At 39.2% G+C, this 25010-nt stretch overlaps 1 protein-coding gene across 2 annotated transcripts in view; it reads left to right on the top strand.

The window, feature by feature from the left end:
- The window catches only part of LOC124233096 (D-glucuronyl C5-epimerase), a 130778-nt gene extending 109618 nt beyond the window's left edge, over positions 1 to 21160 (top strand). For both annotated transcript variants that reach the window (XM_046650207.1, XM_046650206.1), the window contains 3 exons: positions 8326 to 8921; positions 10996 to 11241; positions 17183 to 21160. In XM_046650207.1, the coding sequence (XP_046506163.1) occupies positions 8339 to 8921; positions 10996 to 11241; positions 17183 to 18207 (1854 nt within the window). In that variant the 5' untranslated portion in view covers positions 8326 to 8338 and the 3' untranslated portion in view covers positions 18208 to 21160. The remainder of the gene's footprint in view (positions 1 to 8325; positions 8922 to 10995; positions 11242 to 17182) is intronic.
- The last annotated feature ends 3850 nt before the right edge of the window (positions 21161 to 25010 follow it).

Here is a 25010-nt window from a genome sequence, read left to right as displayed (position 1 = left end):
ATCCATGTTGTCACAAATGGCACGATTTTGTCTTTTTTATGGCTGAGTAGTATTCCATTGTGTGTGTGTGTGTGTGACTGTGTCTCTGTATATACACCATATCTTCTTTATCCATTCATCCATTGATGGGCACTTGGGTTACTTCTACATCTTGGCTATAGTGAATAATGCTGCGATGAACATAGGGGTGCATGAGTCTCTTTGAATTGTTGATTTCATGTTCTTTGGATAAATACCCAGTATTTCTGTTTTTAATTTTTTGAGAAATCTCCATACCATTTTCCATAGTGGCTGCACCAGTTTGCATTCCCAGCAGCAGTGTATGAGGGTTCCCTTTTCTCTACATCCTCTCCAACACGTGTTATTTCTCATCTTGTTCGTTATAGCCATTCTGATGTGTGTGAGATAATATCTCATTGTAGTTTTGATTTGCATTTCCCTAACAATTAGTGACATTGAACATCTTTCATGTGCCTGTTGGCCATCTGTATATCTTCTTTGGAAAAGTGTCTGTTCATATCCTCTACCCATTTTTTGATTGGACTCGTCATTTTTTTTGTTTTTGAGTTGTATGCGTTCTTTACGTATTTTGGAAATTGACTGTTTGTCGGATATATTATTTGCAAATATTTTCTCCCAGTTAGTGGAATGTCTTTTCCATTTGTTGATGGTTGCCTTTGCTGTGCAGAAGCTTTTTAGTCTGATGTAGTCCCATTTGTTTATTTTTTCTTTTGTTTCCCTTGCCTAGGTATACATGGTATTCAAAAAGATACTGCTAAGACTAATGTCAAACAGTCTACTGCCTACATTTTCTTCTAAGAGTTTTATGGTTTCACATCTTACCTTCAAGTCCTTGAGTTAATTTGAGTTAATTTTTGGGTATGATGTAAGATAATGGTCCACCTTCATTCTTTTGCATATGGCTGTGCAGTTTTCCCAACACGCTGATTGAAAAGGCTTTCCTTTCCCCATTGTACGTTCTCAGTTCCTTTGTTGACGATTTGCTGTCCATAGATGTGTGGTTTTATTTTGGAGCTCTCAGTTCTGTTCCATTGATCTGTGGGTCTGTCTTTCTGCCAGTGCGTGCTGTTTTGATTACTGCAGCTTTGTAGTATCTTTTGAATTCAGGGAGTGGGATACCTCTAACTTTGTTCTTTTTTCTCAGGATTGTTTTGGTTATTCGGGGTCTTTTGTTTTCCCTGTCTTCTTTAGTGAAGCTCTTGTGGGCTATTATAACTTAGTCTTTTCATCTGTAAAATGTGAATAATACAATATACTATATACCTCCTGCTCAGTTTCTTTGGGATATTTGCCTAGAAATATAATCTTATTTGAAGCATTGTGAGTCACTTGTATCAAAGATTATTTTAACTTTATTTTTTAAAAAAATGGACTAGCAAAATTACCTTCTCATTTTGTCTTTTACTGTAAGTAATTTCTAGAGAATGCTACTTGTTTACATTATTGGAAGAGTCCTAACCACCAAAAATATTAGGCAGTTCTCCTTTGAGTTAGCGCTATCACAGATTACTTACCCATTTGACTGTGTGATTTCAATCTTGGTCTGTCGAGTGGTAAACAAATGGAACATTACTAATAGCAGTAATTAAATTGTAAATCTGTTTTAAAGAGTTGGCCAATATACAGCATCACAATCCATATTCTGTTGTGTCAGTTGTGTTCATTTTTATTCAGATTATCACTTCAGAATACCCAGTTACGAGAAGGAAAACAAAATTGTCTATTTCAATTGTCTGTGTTTTTAAATTGCATATTTAACAATGTTTCTTCCTTCAGTGAATCTTTATTGAATGCCTAGTATGAAACAGGCACATTTCTAGGCCCTGGGGATCCAGCCCTGACCAGGAGAAGCAAAATCCCAACCCTCATTGAATTTAGATTCTAGTGGACTGGAGTTGGCTAATAATCTAAAATGTGTAATATCAAGTGATGATAAATGCTGTGAAGAAAAATAAAGCTGATAAGGACCTAGAGAATGATGGAGTGACAATTGTTATTTTAGATAGGGTGGCCAGAGAAGGCTTCTTTGATAAATTGACCCTTAAGCAGTGACCTGAAGAAATAAGGGAGCAAGCCTAATGGACATCTGGGGAACCAGAGTGCCAGGCAGAGGGTGTGGCAAGTGCAAATACCGTGATTTGGGAGCATGCTTGGCTGTCAATCTTTTACTCATTCCACCTTGAAGCTTTCCTTCACTCCTTAAAAAGTTAAGGGAGAGTTACTGGCTTCCTCCTCTCTGTTTCATAGCATATTCTGTGTAACTTTTTTACAGTTCCTATCTCATAACATTATATTTTATGCATGTTTCCCACTAATCTGGCCTTCGGGGACAGAGATAATGCCTTACCCGCCACACAGTAGCTGCTGAATAGATGCTGATTGAACCAAAAAGTCAGTTTGATTATCTATTAACTACTATTCCTTCTGTTTACTTGGTACCAAAGTATTATAAGAAATGTAAATTGTTAGATATATAAATAAGAGAAAGTAATGAGCAAGCAAGCCTTGGTTTACATTATTCAGAGGAAAGTAAAAGCCAGTTATTTCTTTCAATGAAATTTTTTACAAATTTATTTAAAGATTGTTCTTAACTGAAACATGACCTTCATATTTTAAAAACTCATGGTGATATCCACACCTTTAATGTTTGCTGAATTATTTTAATGATTACTTGAAATATTCAGTTATGAAAATAAATTTGAAAGATGAGGCATCACAGATGAGGTTTTGAATTGCGAATCATTTAAAAAGAGAACAGTTTGATCTCCCAAAGGAAAGCTAAGTTATATTTTGTTTTCCCTAATTTTTAACTATTTCTGCAAAGAAGTTATTCCACAGTTTCTTTATGATGCCTACTGAATGGTATTTTCTGTTTTGGCTCTCCAAAGTTACTAAAATCAAGTTTTGTTGGATTATGTTTCTAATGAAATAAATCTTTACGGTCAGCAATAGATGAGGTTTCAAGGTTTTTGAATTTATAGATTTTTTTTTTAACTTGAAAGGTTAATTTTAGTTCATGGATGTGGCAGAAGCTTTAAAATCAGTAGGAAGTGTGTCACCACTCAGCAGAAGACCCTGGTTTTAGCTTTTAAAGTTATCATCATTTATACTTAGTAAAATTAAATATAATCTACTTTTTAATTTTTGAATTTCTGTGGTCAGTTTTCTATAATTTAAGCAACATTATAATAAAAATTATCACGATTACCTTTAGATGAACCTATTTGGTAGTTAATATTGCATGTGAGTATTCATGGTTTCTTTCTCTTCATCCTCCTTCTGTCTTTGCTCTCTTTCCCTTCCCCTCCAAAAATGTCAGTGCCTATTTTGAAAACTATTTATAGACATTTTTAACTTAAAATTTACATTTCTTTCTTTCAGTATTTTAACAAAATTGACTTTGACCTTCTTAATTTTCAATGTTTATGGTTAAAAATGGTAAATATAATCATGGAAAATAGAAAATAAAGACCTATATATGTGCGTTGTTTACTAAAGTGAGATCATACTATATGTGCTATTTTATAACCTCCTTTTTTCAATAACAATCTCCAGATGTCCTTCCATCTATCCTTTTTATCAACTCTGTAGTCAAATTTCCCAGTGTAGGACCAAGTTTCACATCTGGTTGTTATATCCGTTAAGCCTCTAAAAGAAAAAAAAAATCTAATTTAGTATCCTTTTTCTTTTCATACCACTAATTTATTTATTTTTATGAGTGTGAGGGAGAGTGGCCCTGAGCTAACATCTGTTGCCAGTCTTCTACTTTGTATGTGGGATGCCGCCACAGCATGGCTTGATGAGCGCTGTGTAGGTCTGCGCCTGGGATCCGAACCTGGGAACCCCAGGCCACCTAAGCGGAGCGTGTGAACTTAACCACTATGCCACTGGGCTGGCCCCATCATGCCACTAATTTGTTGAAGAGACAGGGCTAACTCTCCTGTAGGATGTTTCACCTAGATGTATCTGGTTGCTTCTTCATTTAACTTGTTCTTCTATCCTTTGTATTTCCTATCAGCTAGAAGTTAAATCTTAAGACCTGGGAGATCCAAGTTAAACATTTTTGGTTGGGATATGTGAAAGATTTTGTACTTTTTATTTTAGCTCATCAAGAGACAGTATCTGCATGAGTCACCATTAATGAGACTGAATTTGACCGCTGAATTAGGGTAATGACCATTGGATCCCTTCACTGTAGAGTTTCCTCTTTCTTCTTGCGATTAGAAAAGAATGTATTTGGTGTTACTTTGCACAGCATGAATCCCTAGGTCCCTAGCAGGCATATACCTAAAATATAATACTTGCCTAAATTAGTAATTTCTTGAGGGATTGCATAATGCTAATTTTCCAATTTTTTTTTTCTTCTACATTATTAGCCACTCTTTTCCTGTAAAATAGAATTCTTTATCATCTGGGGCTATTAGTTTGTTCTCCTTCAATGGCCAGCGAAATAAATTCTTTCACTTAGTTACCAATTTTCACCAGCTCAGAATATGACCCAAGTTTTTTTCTAGCTTTCTCCTTTTTGAATATCATTGTAGACTCAAGGACTTTCATTGATTCTGTGTGTTTCAGTCAACATCAGTCATAATTCTCTCAACTTTGACTAATGGAGAAGGGGACTTTTCAGGCTGATTCCAGTCCTGTACTTTTTGCTATGATACTATTTTTTTAAATTATGGAAACATTTAAACATTAACAAAAGTATAGAGAAAAATACAGTAGACCTCCAGCATGTCTTTCGGCTTCAGCAGTTATCCCTAGGTTTCCAATCTTGTTTTATCTATCCTCTACTGCATTTTTGATCCCCCAGATTATGAACCCATTGATTTGAAAGTTTTCTTTATTTTCTGGCATGGCAAGGCCCCAGACCTGGAATCATCCGTTTCTCTAAGAAGCCCCATTGCCGTTAGTAAGGAATGGTGTTAGATAACAAAATCTGGGCAAAAAGGTTATTGAAAGTTTTTAATTTTGATTTTCCCATCTTGTCCCTCATCATAATGGTAGCCCAGTTTCATAAGTAGAGAGGAATGATTCAAATGTTGTTACGTAAGTGTTTTTAATGAAGGACTTTTTTTTTTAATAAACACCATTTAGTGTTATTAGTTTGCCTGTACTACAATATAAGGAAATCCTCAATCTATAAATACACTGTTTCTGAAGGTTTGTTTGTACCACGCTTTGGTTTTTCAGCATTCAATACATTTCTTGTAGTAACGATGCCAATGATAAAAGTATGTTATTGGGGGGCTAGCCCCGTGGCATGAGTTCACATGCTCCGCTGCAGGCGGCCCAGTGTTTCGTTGGTTCGAATCCTGGGCACGGACATGGCACTGCTCATCAAGCCACGCTGAGGCAGCGTCCCACATGCCACAACTAGAAGGACCCACAACGAAGAATATACAACTATGTACCAGGGGGCTTTGGGGAGGAAAAGGAAAAAATAAAATCTTTAAAGAAAAAACTATCCTTTAAAAAAAAAAAGTATGTTATTGGGTTCGACTCTTAAAAATCTGTGTATGGTTTCCAAGATGGACCAAACCCATATCTTTGTTTCCTTTTCCTCCTGATGCCCCACTGAAATAGAACCTATAGAAATAAGAAATGAAGAAACCAATAACAATAAATAGGAAGACTACCAAAGAGTGGTGATTGAACAGATTTCTGGATCTCTATTCAAGTACTAGAAGGCACAACTGTGCCCTCTCCTCACGTCCCCATACCTCTCGCACCCCTGCGCCCAGACTGCAGACAGCTGGCATGAGCATCAGCCAAAACACCAGGCAGATTTTCTTTAGCGAAACTGGGAAAAGCTAAGGCTTCTAGAATACAAGTTGTAGCCCCAGAACAAAAGAAAAAAAGCCATTGTCATTCTGGCTCCCCACCTGCGTACCCTAAAGGAACACTGCCAGTCAGCCTGCACCCAGCCCACACAGAGTACCCCTCAGCAGAGCAGTCTAGCCAAAAGACAGACCATCTTCACAACAACAGAGGAACTCTCTTGGCTAATGAGTCATTCAGGCCTAAATATGAATGAGTAAATATGAATGAGTAAGCAGAGATCTGAGGAAAACTAAGCATGAAAGAGAGACTAAAATAACCAGAAAAACTGCCACTGGAGAAAATAGAGCTCATCAGAGAGAATTTTACAAAAAAGGAGCTCTAATGTAGTCAGAGCTGCAAGAAGATACTACGTCCCATAAACAAGAACAAGAGAGCACAATCAGAGGGACCTGCAACTAGAATATACAGCTATGTATGGGGGGGCTTTGGGGAGAAGAAGAAGGAAAAAAAAGATTGGCAACAGATATTAGCTCAGGTGCCAATCTTTAAAAAAAAAGAATAAGAGAACGCAAGTTTTCAGATTAAAAGGGCACACCAAGTACTGAAATAGTGAGTCAGATATGGTGAACACATTCTCATGAACCTGCAGAATTTCTAGGATAAACAACAAACTTCCAGAGGGAAGTCATGTACAAAGTGACAAGTGTCAGAGTGAAATCAAACCTCTCATCAGTAATCCTTAATGCTTTAAGACAGTGAAATATTGCCTACAGCATTTTGAAAGGCAATAATATGCAACCAAGGATTCTGTGTCTTGCCAAACTATTAATCAGTGGTGAGAACAGAATAAAGTTGTTTTCAGACATGCAGGAACTCAAAGTTTACCTTATCTTGGAATTAAAAGAAATGAGTGAATTACCATTCACCATCAACATTCTTGAAAAACAGAAATTCACTGTGTAATTTTTCATTAAACATTTTCAGTTTGAAGTTTGATTTTTTTTAATCTCGTTGCTGCCTAAAGGGTTTATTGAGAGGCAAAAGGGAGAGGAGGATTACAAACAGTAAAATAAGTGTGCATTTACAACATAAAATAAATTACAGAGCTACTGCAGCAAGCAGCAGTGAGACTGCTCCCCCTACTCTCAGTGGGCTGCGATATTCCGTTTATTGCACATGTAACTAACCCATAAGTTTCCATATTTCTCAGTGACCCCAGCAACAGGCAACCTGGGACTGCTTGCATTGCAGTCACAACTGGCTGATACACCCTGTAGCCAGCAGGGACAAGAGCATCAAATTGTTCTTCCATCGTGACTGGAATGATGTGATCCGGCTTACATTTAAAAGCATATTCTGACTGCTGTGTTGAGAAGAGACTTGGGGTGGAATAGTAGAGCAAGGGCAGGAGCAGGGAGACCAGATTAGACATCGCCGCAGTGTTCCAAGGCAAAGATGACAGTGGCTCTGATGTGGCAACAGTGGAGTTGATAAAAAGAGGCCAGGTTCTGGGTATAATTTGAAGGTAGAGCCAACAGGATTTCCTGAGTGATTGGATATGGGGTGAGCAAGATGGGAGTCCAGATTTCTGGTCTGAGCAGTAGGAAAGGAGGAACAGGTTGAGGGAAAAGTTTAGGAGTTACATTTTGGGTGTTGTGTTTCAGAAGCCCATTTGACCTCCAAGTAGAGATGTCAGTTACTCAGATCAGCACTTAGCTATATATGTCTGCAGTTCTGAAGAAAGGTCTGGCCTGGAGATAGAATTTGGGGAGTAGTTAGCATAGAAATTGTATTAAAAGCCATGAGATTGGGTAAGATCGCCTAGGAGTGAATAGAGGTAAAGAAGAGGTCTGAGAACTGGGACCCTAAGGTGCTCCAACATTTAGGGTTCAGAGAGATGAAAAGGAATGATCAAAGATGACTGAGGAGGAACAGGTAGTGGGGTTTAAGAGGAACCAAGAGAGAATGGTGCCTAGAAGCCATGAGAAGAAAGTGTTTTAAGAAGGAAGGAGTCATTGACTGTTTTATGCTGCCGAGAGGTCAAGTAGGACAAGCACTAGAAATCCCCTGTTGGATTTAGCACCATGGATGTCACTGTTTACCTTGATAAGACCTGTAATGTTTTTTCAGTTTTTTCAAACAGCTACTAAGTTGTTAGGACAAAAATATATATTAAATTGTTTGGGCCCAGCTACTTAATAAATGGAACAATTAGGTATTTCTTTTGGCCTAGGGACTTTGTGAAAAAATTGCTGAGATATCAAAGGAGCCACAAACAGAAAGTTTGGGAATCTCTGCTTTACCACATCCTGCTAACTGAGCATTTTAAGAGGGAGAAGTACCTCTTGCCTTTTCTTTGTTTCTGCTGAAAAGTTTGAGTAGTAATTTTAAATCTGATCAGATTACATACAATTAATAAAATTGCCCTTATGTTCACCATAAAAATAAATAAATAATAAAACTGTAGCCTCTAAAATGTCAGCAGTACATCTGTCATGCATTTTTCTTCTTGCCTCATAGGTATGGTCTGAATATGCGTTGCTTGGCAGCTCGGGTCAACTATAAGACTTTGATTATCATCTGCGCACTCTTCACTTTGGTCACAGTACTTTTGTGGAATAAGTGTTCCAGCGACAAAGCGATCCAGTTTCCACGGCATTTGAGTAGTGGCTTCAGAGTGGATGGATTGGAAAAAAGAGCAGCAGCATCTGAGAGTAACAACTATGTGAACCACGTGGGCAAACAGGCTGAGGAGGCATTCCCTCAGGAGCAGCAGAAAGCACCCCCTGTCGTTGGGGGCTTCAACAGCAATGGGGGAAGCAAGGTGTTAGGACTCAAATATGAAGAAATCGACTGTCTCATTAATGATGAACACACAATTAAAGGGAGACGAGAGGGGAATGAAGTCTTTCTTCCATTCACTTGGGTAGAGAAATATTTTGATGTTTATGGAAAGGTGGTTCAGTATGATGGCTATGATCGGTTTGAATTCTCTCATAGCTATTCCAAAGTCTATGCACAGCGAGCCCCTTATCACCCTGATGGTGTGTTTATGTCCTTTGAAGGCTACAATGTGGAAGTCCGAGACAGAGTCAAGTGCATAAGTGGGGTTGAAGGTTGGTATCTGCTCCACTGCATTTTTCTATCCTGACTGTGTTGAGGAATAAGAAACTGTAGGCGCTAATTATACAGCAGATACATACATAGCTTACTATCAACAGACGTTTCGTCGCTCTGGCTTAGTATGGAGGAACAGGTTAAGTCTGAATCTAGGGCAACTTTCTAGATGGTGTGATTTTAGAGCTTCAATAAGAACATACCTGATCAACTAGGATTATTCCATTAACCTACCTCAGAATCTAAAATTCTCACCAGTAAGGTCAAGGCACGGCATCTCCAGAAATTTTGCTTTAAAATATACAGTTATTATCCTGTGAGGGGAGATGGGAAAGGGAGAGAGACCATCCAATGAGCATATCAATGTACCAATGCAGTCTTCTTGCCAGACTAGCCAGGTGTCATCTCTGCATGGAGGTTTAAAGTCCTCAGAATAAGACAATACATATTAAGACATCGTTTTCTCTGAATTTATACTGAACTCCTACAGTCTATTACATATTGTCTTTAAAACCTGGAGCAGTGAGGGTTCCTTATGGGTATAATTAGAAATATTCTGGAGTTTGTATTTCAGACCTAGGATTAACCAGAAAGCCAAACTGAATTTGACTTTTCATTTTACTTATGATTTGTTAGTTTTTGTTTACTAAACTTAGGGATTTTTTTTCTTTACTTTTTCCTTTTATGCTTAGAAAGTCATTTGCCACACCATGATCAGCTGTTCATCTCTATTTTCTCTAACAGTTTTATCATTTTGTCTTTTTACATTTAACTTTTTAGTCCAGCTAAATTGATTTATATTTTGGTAAATGGTACAAGGTCAGGATCTAATTTTAGATTTTTTTTCCCTAATGTATATTGAATAATCTCCTCTTTTCCCCACTGATTCATGATGCAGTCTTTATCATTATACTAAAATATTTTGAATGCTAGAGTGTGTTTCTGGCCTACTATTCCATTCGTTGATCAGTCTATCAATTCTTATGCCAGTTGCACATTGTTGTAGTTATCACTCATCTTTAATGAGATTGTATAAACCTTCCTTTTATTAAGTGAAAATAATTCCATTTGAATTAAAAAAAAAAATCACCCTTGGAGAAAGAATGCGGAAGTTAAGAAGCTTATCTTTAGTCTAGTTTTCTTAGCCTATGCGGTCCCTAATTCCTTAAGCTGTTTTGAAACTACATCAGAACACATCCAGATTTTTGGATTCCCAGTTTCTGCTGTGCCCATCTGATGCTTGTTAATTTATTTTACAACTACAGATAGGAGTTCATCTCTCAACACGTACGCAACAATACAGAATTCTGTGCAATGTGGTATTACTGTATTTCCCATGTAGGAAATTACTGCTGATACCAAACATTTAAACGTTTTGCTTAGAATTTTACAAGAGGTAATCTATTAAGAATTGTTTCAATAATCTATGGTTAAATATAAAACTTGAATTCATTTTTAAAAACCCACTCCTTGTTCTTAAGAATTACATTTTGACACGAAGGATATGAAAAAGAACACAAGCTGTGCTTATACTTTGTTGCCTGGGCATAACTGCCTTATTAAGCAAATACTTGTAACCATCAGATGATATAGTTATTAGACAACATCTTGACATTGGAGGGAGAGATGAGTATGTAATTAACTTGATTGTTAAGTATGAATGTTTAAGAAAATTTCAGGATTAATGTTCTAGAATAAAACTGTGGTAACATTATCTACATGTATTTAAATTGTGCACAACTTGAATATATGAAACAGGATTATGAAACATGACATCTGTAGCTATGAGAAAAGTAATACACATAAAAAAGTCTTTAAAAGATACTCTACAGCATTGCATTGCTGTCAATTAACAAATAATGAAAGAGAGTGAATGAATGCTTAATTTTGTTTTTTCTATCTGGTTAATTTGATACTAGTTTTTAGTAATTATATCAGCAGTATAATAAGAATGCTCAAAAGTTGCTGATAACCCTCTAACCTCCCCCAGAAGTAAAACAATGAAGAATGGTGTTCAAAACAGGCTTGTAAATGTCTGGACGTGGTTTTTTGCTTTGTTTCTCTATTTTATAGGTGTACCTTTATCTACCCAGTGGGGCCCTCAAGGCTATTTCTACCCAATCCAGATTGCACAGTATGGGTTAAGTCATTACAGCAAGAATCTAACTGAGAAGCCCCCTCACATAGAGGTATATGAGACAGCAGAAGACAGGGACAAAAACAGCAAGCTGAATGACTGGACCGTGCCAAAGGGCTGCTTTGTGGCCAGCGTGGCTGACAAGTCTAGATTCACCAATGTCAAACAGTTCCTTGCTCCAGGTAAGGGATGTGTAATATGCGTCTGCTAATTTTATGTTGATGTATGCACTGATAACTCCCTGAAAATTGTTTTTATAGTTTTGAAAACACTCTAGCAAACCCTTTATGTTATGTATGTAAAGAAACAAATGGTGTCACCCAAGTGAAATCCCTCAAAAAGGAACTCTAAAAATTTAAGGTTCTAAAAGGAGTATTTACTGTGTGAAGAGCCAAGCCATCGATTGAATATTAAAATAGAGCTTACTGCATGCTGTGTATCTCCCAGGGATCTATGTCTCACAGGAATGAAGTTCCTTGGTTTATTTTAATATTTCAATACAGTATTTATTCTTTAATTTTTAAACTATTTTGCATTATGGTAGAAGTTTTCCTTTATAGAGAGAACCATCCTTTCCTTTGCCTTGTTTTTTACTAGTAGCTTTTTATTTTTTCAAGATAATACAGATTACCAACCAGGCCTGCTTCCCATATTGAATTTTGTTAATGTACTAGATTGTCTCAAACTTCATGTAAAACTATTTCATTAATAAAATCGTTTATAAAATCAAATTAACATTATGCAACATTTCCCCTTTTACTAAGACAGTCTCATTAATTAGGATGTAATGTGTTTTTCTCCACTAGTCAATATCCATGAGAATTAATGAGTCCATTACGTAAAAAGACAATGAAATAATTTTAGTTAGCACCTCAGGCTTAATTCTCTACGGGGAAATGTCAAGAACAGAACCCTTCCTCCTTCCCCTAGCCTTGCATTTGGTAAATAAAAAGAGAGAAAAGATTGTAGGACCTCTTCTGTATTCTCTCCTTGTCCTTTATTGATGACTGTGTAATTCACAGACCTTGAAAGCCACAATACAAATCTGCTTATTCTAGATGGCCTTACGTAATGGATTTATGAGCGCTTAAGGCAGTGCAAATAATGGGTGACCTTTAGTTTTTATTCTGTGACTAGAACTTCTTTTTCTCCTATGTCATTCTGTGATATTCCAGCATATAGAGCATCTTTGCTTATTGTAAAACAACAGATGTGGCTAGGTGAGAAAGTACGTGGAAATGTTTAAGAATATTTAGCTTGTGGTACCTAAGAGGTTATTGCAGCAGGAAATGATTAGACTCAGCAAAAGGCCCTTAGGTTTAGGGTGAACCAAGGAGCTTATTTTTGCACTAATTAATAACATTGAGTTAGGGTGGAAAACAGCAGCCCTTATCTTGATTTCCCCAAGTGCTGGGAAGTTTTCTAGAACAGTCTTTAAATAGAACTCTGTCCTATTTAGAGCAATAGATTTCATTGTACACTTTTGGATGTCCTGGGTAATAGAAAGCATAGGTCCCCTCATCTAAGTGAGGGACACTCACTTTAGCCCTTTGTTGTGCAGCCAGTACCTGGAGATAAAAGTACTTCCTAAGGTTGTTTTAAGCATATGGAGGAGAGAACTATGTGACAGTCACTCTGCCAGTGGAACACAAGCTACTCACAGTTGGAACTCCCTGTTGGTGGGAGTGTGCTAGCTTGGAATGGGCTGGTGGTTTTGATATCCTGGATATGCTTGGCGTTGAATTTGATACAAGTGTATGAGGGAGAGTGAGTTGGAGTTACGTAGGAGTTGTTGCTCAGAGCAGAAGGAAATCACAGAGGTGAGACTGTTTTATTAAGGAGTAGATAGGGAAGATGAGGCTTTACAGTGGATATAGACCACGTAGGAGATCAATTCAGAGAATCACTGTTGAAAAGAAACTGGGACTTGTACAGTCATGAATCGCTTAATGATGAGGATATATTCTGAGGCGTCATTAGATGATTTCGTCATTCTGCAAACATCATAGAGTGTACTTACACAAATCTAGATGATATAGCCTGCTACACGCCTATGCTACATGGTGCTAATCTTATGGGACCACTGTTGCATATGTGGTCCTGGTTGACTGAAATATCATTGTGTGGCACATAAAAGCATAGGCCTAAGTGAGATGAAGCTCTGGAGGACCAGGCCCTGAATGCTCTTGGCCTTTTATTTCTTTCTATGTTTTTGGCCTTGAATTATTTTCCCTGAAAGGGGACAAAATCATCTAGAGGAAAGAACCATAACATGGTTCTGCAGTATATTTTGTATTGTTTTATTCGTTGAATAATGTTTTGTTCCTCTTCCTAATTTTAAAATGGAATGAGTTGAAACTTTATACCTGTCCTGCTCTATTGAATTAAATTAGCTTTCCCTTTCCTGAAGTACTCTCTTCATTTTATTTCCGTGAGCTCACTTTCTCCTCTCTCTGTAGCGATTCTTCCTCAGGCTTCTTGTGAGATTCTCTTCTGCCTGATCCTTGTCTCTCAGTGTTCCTGGAGGTTCTGAGTAGGGCCTCTTCTCATTCCATGTGGTAAACTTACTGAATGAATGATAACAGTTTGTATTGTATTTGAAAACATTGATTTAAAGACTATTCTTAAATGCTTATCATCCTTTGTTGCCTAAAGTACATGTACACATAGACCAAAAATAGACACTTAGAGTGACTCCTGGGATGACTGCTCAGAGAGAGGAGGGACTGTGGATTTCAAACAGTTAGGAAACTCAAAACTTTCTATTCGTATATTTAAAGCAGAGGTCTCCAGAAAGCATAAAACCTCCAGTATTGGAGGTCTTATGGTATATTGCCTAGTATATTTCCAAAGTAGTTGCCACAACCATAGTCATATCCCATTTGCTACCATTCAGATCCTTCTAAGTGATGCTGACAGGTTGTTTAACCTCTCCTTACTTATATAAAATGGGAATTAAAAGACCTATCTCATAAGATTGTTGCGAAGATTACAATTGTTGGTTGATCAATTTAAATTGGAGATTGTGACTTCTCTGTCATTTCTCCTGTGTAGCTTAATAATCCCCTCTTGGTGGTGTTTAAGAGTTTAGGAAAATTAATAGTTCTTTTTTACAAGGTTACATCTCGTGACATCTTCATTAATGAGTTACTTAATCTGTTATATTGAGACATAAGGTAATTGATTGAACTATATCATTTCATTGGATTTTTATACATAAAGTGAAAATCAGAATGGAATTCTGGGGGGGAAATGGGTACTTCTTCAGCTTCCTCCCATTTGGACTTTTAAAGATAGGTCTTTGTTATCCAGTTTTGTGAGAATGGATGTCATAGTTAATAGTACTGTCTTATTAATGGGGCATAACCCTAAGAATGAAGAAATAAAGATAGTCTGCTCTACTGAGTATAATTTAATCTTGAGTGATTCATAAGTCAATTCAGAATTGTTTCAGGGATATTGGACTGAGCATCAGATTCCATTTTACTACAGATGCAGAAAAATGCTAATTAAGAGACAGATTGCCAGGCCAGTCCAGTGGCATAGTGGTTAAGTTCATGTGCTCCACTTCAGCAGCCCAGGGTTTGCAGGTTTGGATCCTGGGCATGGACCTACACACCGCTCATCAAGCCATGCTGTGGTGGCATCCCATATACAAAACAGGAAGATTAGCAACAGATGTTAGCTCAGGGCTAATCTTCCTCACCAAAAAAAAGGAGAGAGATTGCATGTTGACATTTTTCTAGAATAAATGGATTTTTAGTGTATTAGAAGTATACTTCTGAAATCACTTTTTAAAAAGTCACTCAAAGCATCATTTGATGCATAAGTCTATCGAGATGTTCTCATTCTTGTTACAACATCCATAATTGTCTCTTCCATCAAATGAAGTAATTAAGAGCCTTGGGTCAATGATATCCACACTGGTAGAATCCAGTGTTGGGAGAGTTAAACAATCAACTCAATGTGCTAATAACTCTCCAAGCTAATCCCACTGTATACACCATCATCAGTTCACATTTCCGGTCTTTGCTCCTGGTGACGCACTAAAGATTTCCTCAAGGACTCCTCAAAGCAGATCTGATTCTGTGGCTCTATTTAAGAGAAATAATGTTTCCACTGATTATTCTCATGGGGATGTCATTTCCAGTATCATTCCTTTTTCATAGTCTTTGAACTTGGGTCCAGGAATCTTGGTTTCTAGTCCCTGTCTCCTACTAATTAGCTTTTGGCTTTGGGCAAACCTTTTAACCTTGCAAAGCCTCCATATCTTCATGTCTAAAATGCAGTTAGTAATTCCTGTTCTGCTGGCCTCAGAAGATTATTCTAAATATCGAGTGAGATAATGCATGTGAAAGTGTTTCCTAAGCTCCATAAAGATCAAGATATACACATTCACCTTTAATATTTTTAAATTAGCACTACATATATTTGCCGTCATTGTGCTTGTTCTTGCTGCTGCCGCCGTCTGGTTTTAATATGCTCAGTTTCTTTTCCTGGTAAATCTAAACCAGCAGTATTCAGAAAATCATCTTTCTGGGAGTCAGGCATCCTTGCACTCACTGTAGACATGCAAGAGAAAATTCTTCTTTGATAACTTGCCAGGTAAAACAGTTTTTACTATTTTATCAACCTCTGAAGCCAATGGCTTCAGAAGAAGAATCGTTATCATCTTTGACTGTTGCAAACCACTATCTTTTTTCTTTTAATCCTCACAATTACCTTCCAAAGCAGTAATATCTCTGTTTAACACATGAAGAAACTAAGGCTCAAAGAGGTCTATCTTGGTGAGCATCTCAAAGCTAGTAAGTCATAGAGTAAGAATTCAAACAAGGTTTTTTGTTTTTTTTTAAAGATTGGCACCTGAACCAACAACTGTTGCCATCCTTTTTTTTTTTTCCTGCTTTTTCTCCCCAAATCCCCCCACTACATAGTTGTATATTTTAGTTGTGGGTCCTTCTAGTTGTGGCATGTGGGATGCCACCTCAGTGTGGCCTGATGAGCGGTGCCATGTCCGCGCCCAGGATCCAAACCCACGAAACCCTGGGCCACCGAAGCGGAGCACGTGAACTTAACCACTCGGCCCCGGGGCCGGCCCTCAAACAAGGTTCTTGTTTTTGTCTTTGTTTTAACTCAAAGCCTCTCTCTCCCCCTCCCCGAGTATCCCTCACTTTTTGTAGCCTGCATGAACCCATTGTTTAATTTCCAGATATGTTATTCATAGTTCCAGCAAATACCTGAAAACAAAGCTATCATTTTCAGCAGCAAATAGTGATTAAGAGCATGTCTTATGGAGCCAGACTCAACAACCTGGGTTCAACTCTTTCTACTTTAAGCAAATTACTTAACTCCTCTGTGTCTTGGTTCCTCATCCACAAATTGAGACTAATAGTAGCACCTGCTCTTGTAATTTGTATGAGGATTAAATGAGTTAGCATATATAAAGCCCTTAGACCACAGTAAATACTTATTAAATGTTAATTAAATAAAAAATTTTAAATTCATGTATAGCCATTCTTTCCTTCTAGCTTCTCTCTTACAACAAAATATGCTGAGCCAGCTTTTGGCTATTTTTTTCTTTTGGCAGAATGGGTATACAGAATGGGTCAGCTAGCATTTGATCTAGTAGAAAAGGCAGTTTGATCAACAATACCGTAGCCATTTGCTCTGTTAACTCTCTAATGTAAACTAGACAAGTCAAAAGGTAAGAACTTTGGCCTGATGTTGACAAACCATCATGGACTCACCAATTCTGTCATTTGTTTGTGGTTAGTTTAGTAAAGAAATAATAGGAGCAGCCCAATGGCATAGTGGTTAAGTTTGCACACTCCGCTTCAGCAGCCTGGGGTTCACAGGTTTGGATCCTAGGTACAGACCTACACGCTGCTCATCAAGCCATGCTGTGGTGGCGTCCCACATACAAAATAGGAAGATTGGCACAGATGTTAGCTCAGGGACAATCTTCCTCACCAAAAATAAATAAATGATCATGATCTGACACATAAAATATGGAAGTGTTGATTTTGTCTGGTCAGTGATTGTCAAGGATGAATTGCGGTTAACTTTTAAATACAAGGAGCTTTTATTCTAACCGGTCTTTGTCGGTATATTTTCCTCCTGCAGAAACCAGTGAAGGTGTATCTTTGCAACTGGGGAACACAAAAGATTTTATTATTTCATTTGACCTCAAGTTCTTGACAAATGGAAGTGTGTCCGTGGTTCTAGAGACGACAGAAAAGAATCAGCTCTTCACTGTACATTATGTCTCAAATACCCAGCTAATTGCTTTTAAAGAAAGAGACATATACTATGGCATCGGGCCCAGAACTTCATGGAGCACCGTTACCAGGGACCTAGTCACTGACCTCAGGAAAGGAGTGGGTCTTTCCAACACAAAAGCTGTCAAGCCAACCAAAATCATGCCCAAGAAGGTGGTTAGGTTGATTGCAAAAGGGAAAGGATTCCTCGACAACATTACCATCTGTACCACAGCCCACATGGCCGCATTCTTTGCTGCCAGTGATTGGCTGGTAAGGAACCAGGATGAGAAAGGTGGCTGGCCAATAATGGTGACCCGTAAGTTAGGAGAAGGGTTCAAGTCTTTAGAGCCAGGGTGGTACTCTGCCATGGCCCAAGGGCAAGCCATTTCTACACTAGTCAGGGCCTATCTGTTAACAAAAGACCACATATTCCTCAATTCAGCTTTAAGGGCAACAGCCCCGTACAAGTTTCCATCAGAGCAGCATGGAGTTAAAGCTGTGTTTATGAATAAACACGACTGGTATGAAGAATATCCAACCACACCTAGCTCTTTTGTTTTAAATGGCTTTATGTATTCCTTAATTGGGCTGTATGACTTAAAAGAAACTGCAGGGGAAAAGCTTGGGAAAGAAGCAAAGTCCTTGTATGAGCGTGGCATGGAGTCCCTGAAAGCTATGCTCCCCTTGTACGACACCGGCTCAGGAACCATCTATGACCTCCGGCACTTCATGCTTGGCATTGCCCCCAACTTGGCCCGCTGGGACTATCACACCACCCACATCAACCAGCTGCAGCTGCTCAGCACCATCGATGAGTCCCCGATCTTCAAAGAATTTGTCAAGAGGTGGAAGAGCTACCTTAAGGGCGGCAGGGCAAAGCACAACTAAAGCTCAGAACCAAAATCCTGTGTCAGCCTCTGCTGCGCACGGAAACTATGGGCTCTGTCTCGGCAGAGCATGGACACATTTTAAAAGGTTGCGTACTAGTTTTTTGTGGGTTACATCAAAGTGATAAATGATCCTTAAAACCAGTCTTCTGAGATCATTGCATTCCATGGGTTGGGTGTTTAGGTGGCATTTAGAGAAAAGCGTTTAGTCAATGGGCTGAACAAAGCTGTTTCACTCTGCCCTGCTTGTCATCCTGTACACTTCCACAGACAGCCGGTCCCTCTCGGTTTGGGAAAGATCATGGTAAGCAGCTGCTTGTGGCCAGCTGTCTAGCGCTTACCTGGCAACTTAGTATGGGGCTCTTTTAAAATGTGATTATTTATGTTTATGTTGACAGCAGACTTTAAAAAAATAATGTGCTATAATCAGTAAATATGTACTTGTAGCCTGAATAGTGGACTGTGTGCAACTTTTTAAAATGATGTTTCTTTTCTATAGATTCATTTCTTGGGGGTGAATGAGCATTTGTTGCATTTGTTCAATTTATTATATATGGAGAATATTTTGAATTTATGGTTTTCTTAAAATGTGTAAATTAAAAACACAGCCAGTGTTCAGGCTTCACAGTTATATAACGTAAGCACAACTAAAGTGAAACTTGTTGACTGCACAAGAAATTACAAAAATGTTAGCTGTTTTATGAAACTTGATCTACAATCAGTAAAGGTTTGCTAATCAGTCTGTCTTCCCCATCCCCACTGTGATGGTTGTTTTTGTCGCTATCTAGACTTTTGTATTTCATTTCAGGCTACACTCAAGAGTTTCGTCTGTTTCGGGGGGATGTTTTTGGGACATTTCAGAGATTTTATTATACACTCGGGAAGGAGCTAGTAATTGTGATAGTCCACCACCACTGCCCTTTGAGGATCTTTTTTTCTCTTTACAGAAAAATACTAGGTCAAATATTACGTCCAAGAATCATAAGAGGATTTTTTCCTACTTAGATCGTTCTTGGTCATCAACTTTTCAAACCATTCACCTTTCCTTTGCAATTTCAATTTTAAATTCTTTCAGCTGTTGGATAGAAGTGGTCCTACTGCGTTTGCTGTACACGTGTAATCAGGCCTTCATTCGGGTTTTACATCCCACTGTACCTCACGTAAATAGGTTTCCTAGCCCTCGTACCCGGGGCAGTGTCTGCTGTACGGCTTCAGGCGTTAGTCAAAACCCAGGGAGGCTGATTTTGCTGTCTTCTGTTTTACACTAAGTCAGCACTACAACTTACAGAGTGGAAATATGAGACCCCACACTTTCAGGGGACTGAGTCTGACAAACACAGTGCAGTTTGTCTGTGACCTATAATAAAGGCACAGCAAGAGCCACGTGAGCACCTGCCTGCACACTACATCTTAACTGAACTCACCCCAAACACTACTTAGAAACCGGGAAATATATACGTATATATGAATATTATATATATGCAAAATATGTATGTTAGTGGCAATGGGAGCAGTAGCAAAGAAGACAATATAGATCTACACTGAAGACAATATTAAACTGGCCGTGGAAAAGTGAGCTTAAACTCCCAATTGACGTGACCACAACAACACAACAAAGTGGGTTATTAAGTTTCCCCCTAGCTTTTGACCTTTGTGGTTCTTATACATTAGATGTCTCAACAAGAATATCTGGACTCCTTTTTTAATCTCACTGCTCAAAAATAAACTTTCTCCAATCTGGAAACCCTTTTTACTTCATTGTATTTGTTATTATTTAGGACAGTCCAGACTTCTGCACTGTGTTTGCACACTGGTACTTCAGATTAAGGGAACCAGTGAAAACAGTATGGTACTGCTTCTGTGACAAATATCAGTGCCTTAACAATGTGGCTGTGCTTTTCCACTGAATAAGGAAAGACATTTTGATCTAGAAATGGCATTCCCACTTCAATGCTGTTGGTTTCACACTGCCTTCCACATTGCAACAGCAGCTTGCTTTTTCTTGTGATCCCAGAATTTTCGAAGAGGGTGAGTTGAACCTGAAGCAGCATTGTCAGTACAAACCAGTGGGTCTCTAACTTTAGGATGCCTCAGAATCACCTGGGAGCTTGTTGAAATACAGATTCCAGATGCTCAGTAAATCTGCCTGTGAAGGGTGATAGACTGCATTTTTACAGGCATTCGGGCGATTCTGATGCAGCTGAGCTGGGGGCGTATGCAGAGGAACACTGCCCAAGACCAGCCGTTGAGCTTTTGTTCCTAAACACCTGCCGAGTTTTCTGGGGTTTAAATCATGTAAAGTGTTTACTTACTCTGAGCTTAGAGAGAATGGGGAATGTATTTAAAGTTTTATTTTGTTTTGTTTCTTTAAATGTTTCTTTGTTTCAAGATTATGCTCATAGTTTTTTTTACACTTATCTTGAGTTAGCTTTGAGGTTAAATTAAATCTATTGCCACTTCAGTTGTAAAACCAGCCAAAAGTTTCCAGATAAAGGTCAAGTTTGACCCTTTAGGGTTTATTGTACATAACTGCTTCATCCAAAAACCATCCAGTGTACATGAGCAAATACAAAAATGACACACAAGCACAACTTTCCAGATGTGGCAGTCCTTTTTCTTTATCAGTGTGCGAACTTTCACTGAAAGCTGCTATTTTCATCCTCCTTGTAACTGTTTTTCTTGATTCTCCTCCATTGTACATGTGGGTTATATACCATGTGTTAAATATGCAATAAAGAGTTTACTGGATGCCCTTCTGAAGGGTAGTCCTTTGTAAAGCTGTACAGACTTTGCAGTTTAAGCACAATGTGCACATGTTAGTTTTATATACAGCAAAACTTGATTTTTTGCAGATGGAAAGGTATTTTGTTTCTATACAAAGTAAATGGATTGTTTGTGCTTAATGTAAAGCTGCTTTATAAAATTGTAAAATAAAGTTTTTATCTTAAAAGGAATATAGCTGGATATTTTCTCTTTCTTCTCTAATTATTCTAAGATTATTTGAGCCCAGCAGGGAAATTTCTAACCATCATTTCCTGTTCAGCTTGTGACAACTAGTCAGGCCACAGATGTTCGTTGAAGGTGTATCGGGCCCTTGAAGACAAACTGGGGAAGAGGATCTTACATGGGCCCTCATCCTAAGGAGGTTTAGTCCATGGGGGACACAGTGTCCACAAAACAGTTTCAGGAAAGAGAAATGCCACCTCGTGTGGTCAGTCAGCGAAGGGGTTTTCAGCGCAGGTTCCAGGCCTGAGCACCAAGATGAAAGACAACGAGGGAGCAGCGTGAGCAGGAACGAGGCGCTGGCCAGCTGCGAGGATGCCCTCTCCCCTGCTCGTCCAGGCGGGGAACCATTTTTACCTGCTTTAGATTTATTTGGAAGTTCCTCCTTCCTGGCTTTTCTACTTGCCTCTTCTTTCGAACAATAAGCATTATTTATTCTTTTCCCCTCACTTCTCAGAGAAAAATGATTTAGGCTCCCAAGTACATATAAAACCAGAGGCCAGACTGGCTTCATGTTATGTTTCATTGCACATTATTTTTTGGATTTAAACATTCTGTCGCATCTGTATAATGGAATCCCAGTCGATCACTGATCTACTTTTTCCAGCTGATGGGTGCACATATTTTGACAGGTTGCTAATCAGCTTCTTGACATCTCTTCCTCCTCTGTCATCCCCAGTTGGGACACAGCCATGAGGGTGTAAGCAGTTCTTGGTCTAGATGAGGGCTCAGGCTGCTCTCTGATTTTGTAGCCAAACTGTTAAGATGTTAGCCATCCTGCTTTAGCACACTGAACGTCACGTACGTGTCTCCCCATTGCCCTTGAGAGGGGACAGCCCCTTCATGCTCCAGAGGACTTATTCCGTAGCCTCATGGTCTTTCCTTTCCTGAGGAAGCCTCTGTCTCCAGAGACTGTGATGGCCTCTGTGTGCCATGTGACCCTGCTTCCTCTAGCCATGACTTAGACCAGGGGTGAGTCCCTCACTCAAGCTGGGCCAATCAGTTTTTTCCCTGGCATCCAAAATTGATATGGATTAAAAAAAAAAACTAAAGCAGACACACAGTGGAAAGCAGAAATGAAAACAGAATCTTGACAGTGCCCCAGGCCCTGTGTCTAATGCATCTCTGAGGCCAGCTGCATTCCACTCTGGTTTCATGAGAAACCACTGTCTCCTTAGGATAAATCCCCTATGTGTGCTTAAGTTGGCTGGATTTGATTTCTGCTACTTAGAACTAATGAGCCATAATTAATAACACAGTGTCTCAATTGTAGAGAAAAAATATAATGTAAATTGTACATTTTCCTCCAATCTGGACTACTGTATTTGCTAAGGCTGCCATAACAAAATGCCACAGACTGCGTGGCTTAAACAACAGACATTTTTCTCATAGTTCTGGAGGCTAGAAGTGTAAAATCAAGGTGTCAACGGGCTTGGTTTATTCCGAAGCCTCTCTCCTTGGCTTGCAGATGCCCGCCTTCTTGCTGTGTCCTCACGTGGTCATCCCTCTTTCTGTGTCCTAATCTCTTTAAGGACACCAGACATACTGAATTAGGGCCCATTCATATGACCTCGTTTTACCCTAGTTACCTCTTCAACGGTCCTATCTCCAAATAGTCACAATCTGAGGTCCTAGAGGTTAGGACTTCAAATGGATTTGGGGGGGTCACAGTTCAGCCCATAACAACCACTCTTCTCCATAAGTGCATAGAAAATGAACTAGCTAGGGTTGCCACTTAATTTGTTGAAAACCAGCTAAAGCCAAACTCAGAGATCTTTAGGGAACGTTAGGTGGGCAGAAATCTAGATTTGGGACTCAGGAGTCAGGGCTCCCCGGCTTTGCACTGTAGCATCAGGAACTTGTTCCACCCCATAGGATTCAATTGCCTCATAATACAGCCCAATAAGAGAGAACTAATTGATCTTAAAGTTTTTTATAAACTAACAAAAGTTAACTACTAAAGCATGGTGTAACAGAAATAAAGAGAGTGACGTCAGCATCATAGCAGAGCGAGCTCTTCCCTTAGACTGTCCCCACTAAGATGCAACAAAAAGGACATTCATAAACCAACAGGATATTCACACAACACAATGAACATCTGAAAGACCCACGCAGCTGTACGTCCCAAGGTGGTGCTGGACTCCCCAGGAGGAAATGGAAGGACGTAAGGGGATCTCCTCTCCCTCCCCCAACAGCAGCAACCTAGGGCGCAGGACTGTGCATGGCTCTGAGAGGAGAGGGGGAGGGGCAGCTCTCCACAGGAATATCTTCACTCTCTGAATTGCCTCCCAGCTGTGGGAAAGCTCCACACAGAGGAGGCTAAGCTATTGCGGGGGTGTCTTCATCAAGCCAGCATCCCAGGAGGGCAGATAGCAAGGGAAGAGTGAAAATGTCCCCAGGATTACATGCGAAAGAAAGTGCCCTTTCCCCCACCTGGCACACCAGCTCTGTGGGTTGGCCAGAGCAAGGGACCCCTGCCAGAGCACCTGCACATATGTTTGTAAAGCAGCAGCTGCGAGTGGACAATCACAGATGGGCCCTGTCAGCATAGATTCCAAAGGACAGGCACAGATGCCAGTGATCAGGGTGGGCTCAGAATACATAGCTCCCCCCCGCCCCCAAACAGTGGCAGCAGGTGGAATCTGTGACCAGATACTATCACTATGCCAAGATGCAAATGCACCCCATCAAATAATATGAGGAGGTATATTAATACTCCAGACAAGGAGGAAAATGACAAGCACCCAGAAATCAATACTGACAGTGCAGAAATTTACAATCTAAATTACAGAGAATTCAAAATAGCTATCATTAAAAAAACTCAAGTTACAAGAAAGTTCAGAAACACAGTTCAATGAAATCAGAAATAAAATTAATGAACAGAGGGAATTCACATAGGAGATTGAACCTATAAAGAAAAACCAATCAGAAATGTTGGAGGGGTCAGCCTGGTGGTTCAGTGGTTAAGTTCACACATTCCACTTCGGCAGCCTGGGGTTTGCCACTTCAGATGCCAGGTACAGACATGGCACCGCTTGGCAAGCCATGCTGTGGTAGGCATCTCACATATAAAGTAGAGGAAGATGGGCACAGATGTTAGCTCAGGGCCAGTCTTCCTCAGCAAAAAGAGGAGGTTTGGCAGCAGATGTAAGCTCAGAGCTAATCTTCCTCAAGAAAAAAAAAGTGATAAAAAAACAAGTGATAAAATGGCAGCATTAAGCCCTAATGTATCAATAATCACTCTAAATGTAAATGTATTGAATTCTCCAATCAAAAGACACAGAGTGGCTGGATGGATTAAAAAAACAAGACCCAACAATATGCTGCCTCCAGGAAACAGATCTCAGCTCTGAAGACAAACACAGGCTCAGAGGGAAGGGACAGAAGATGATACTCCAAGATAATGGCAAACAAAAGAAGGCAGATGTTGCCATTCTTAGATCAGACTAAGTAGACTTCAAGATAAAAAAGGTAATGAGAGACAAAAAGGGGCAGTGTATAATGACAAAAGGACACTCCACCAAGAAGATGTAACACACAAATATCTATGCACCCAACACAGGAGCACCAAAGGACATAAAGAAACTATAACAAACCTAAAAGGAGATATTAACAGCATCACAATAATAGTAGGGACCTTAACACCCCACTTACATCAATGGACAGATCATCCAGACAGAAAGTCAACAAGGAAATAGTGGAATTATGGGGCCGGACCAGTGGCACAGCAGTTAAGTTCACACGATCTGCTTTTGTGGCCTGGGGTTTGCCAGTTCTGATCCCAGGTGCAGACCTACGCAC

The sequence above is a fragment of the Equus quagga genome, unplaced genomic scaffold (assembly GCF_021613505.1).
Source record: "Equus quagga isolate Etosha38 unplaced genomic scaffold, UCLA_HA_Equagga_1.0 153_RagTag, whole genome shotgun sequence".
NCBI lineage: Eukaryota > Metazoa > Chordata > Mammalia > Perissodactyla > Equidae > Equus > Equus quagga.
Note: the sequence above shows the minus strand (reverse complement) of the source record. Positions and strands in the feature narration are given on the sequence as shown.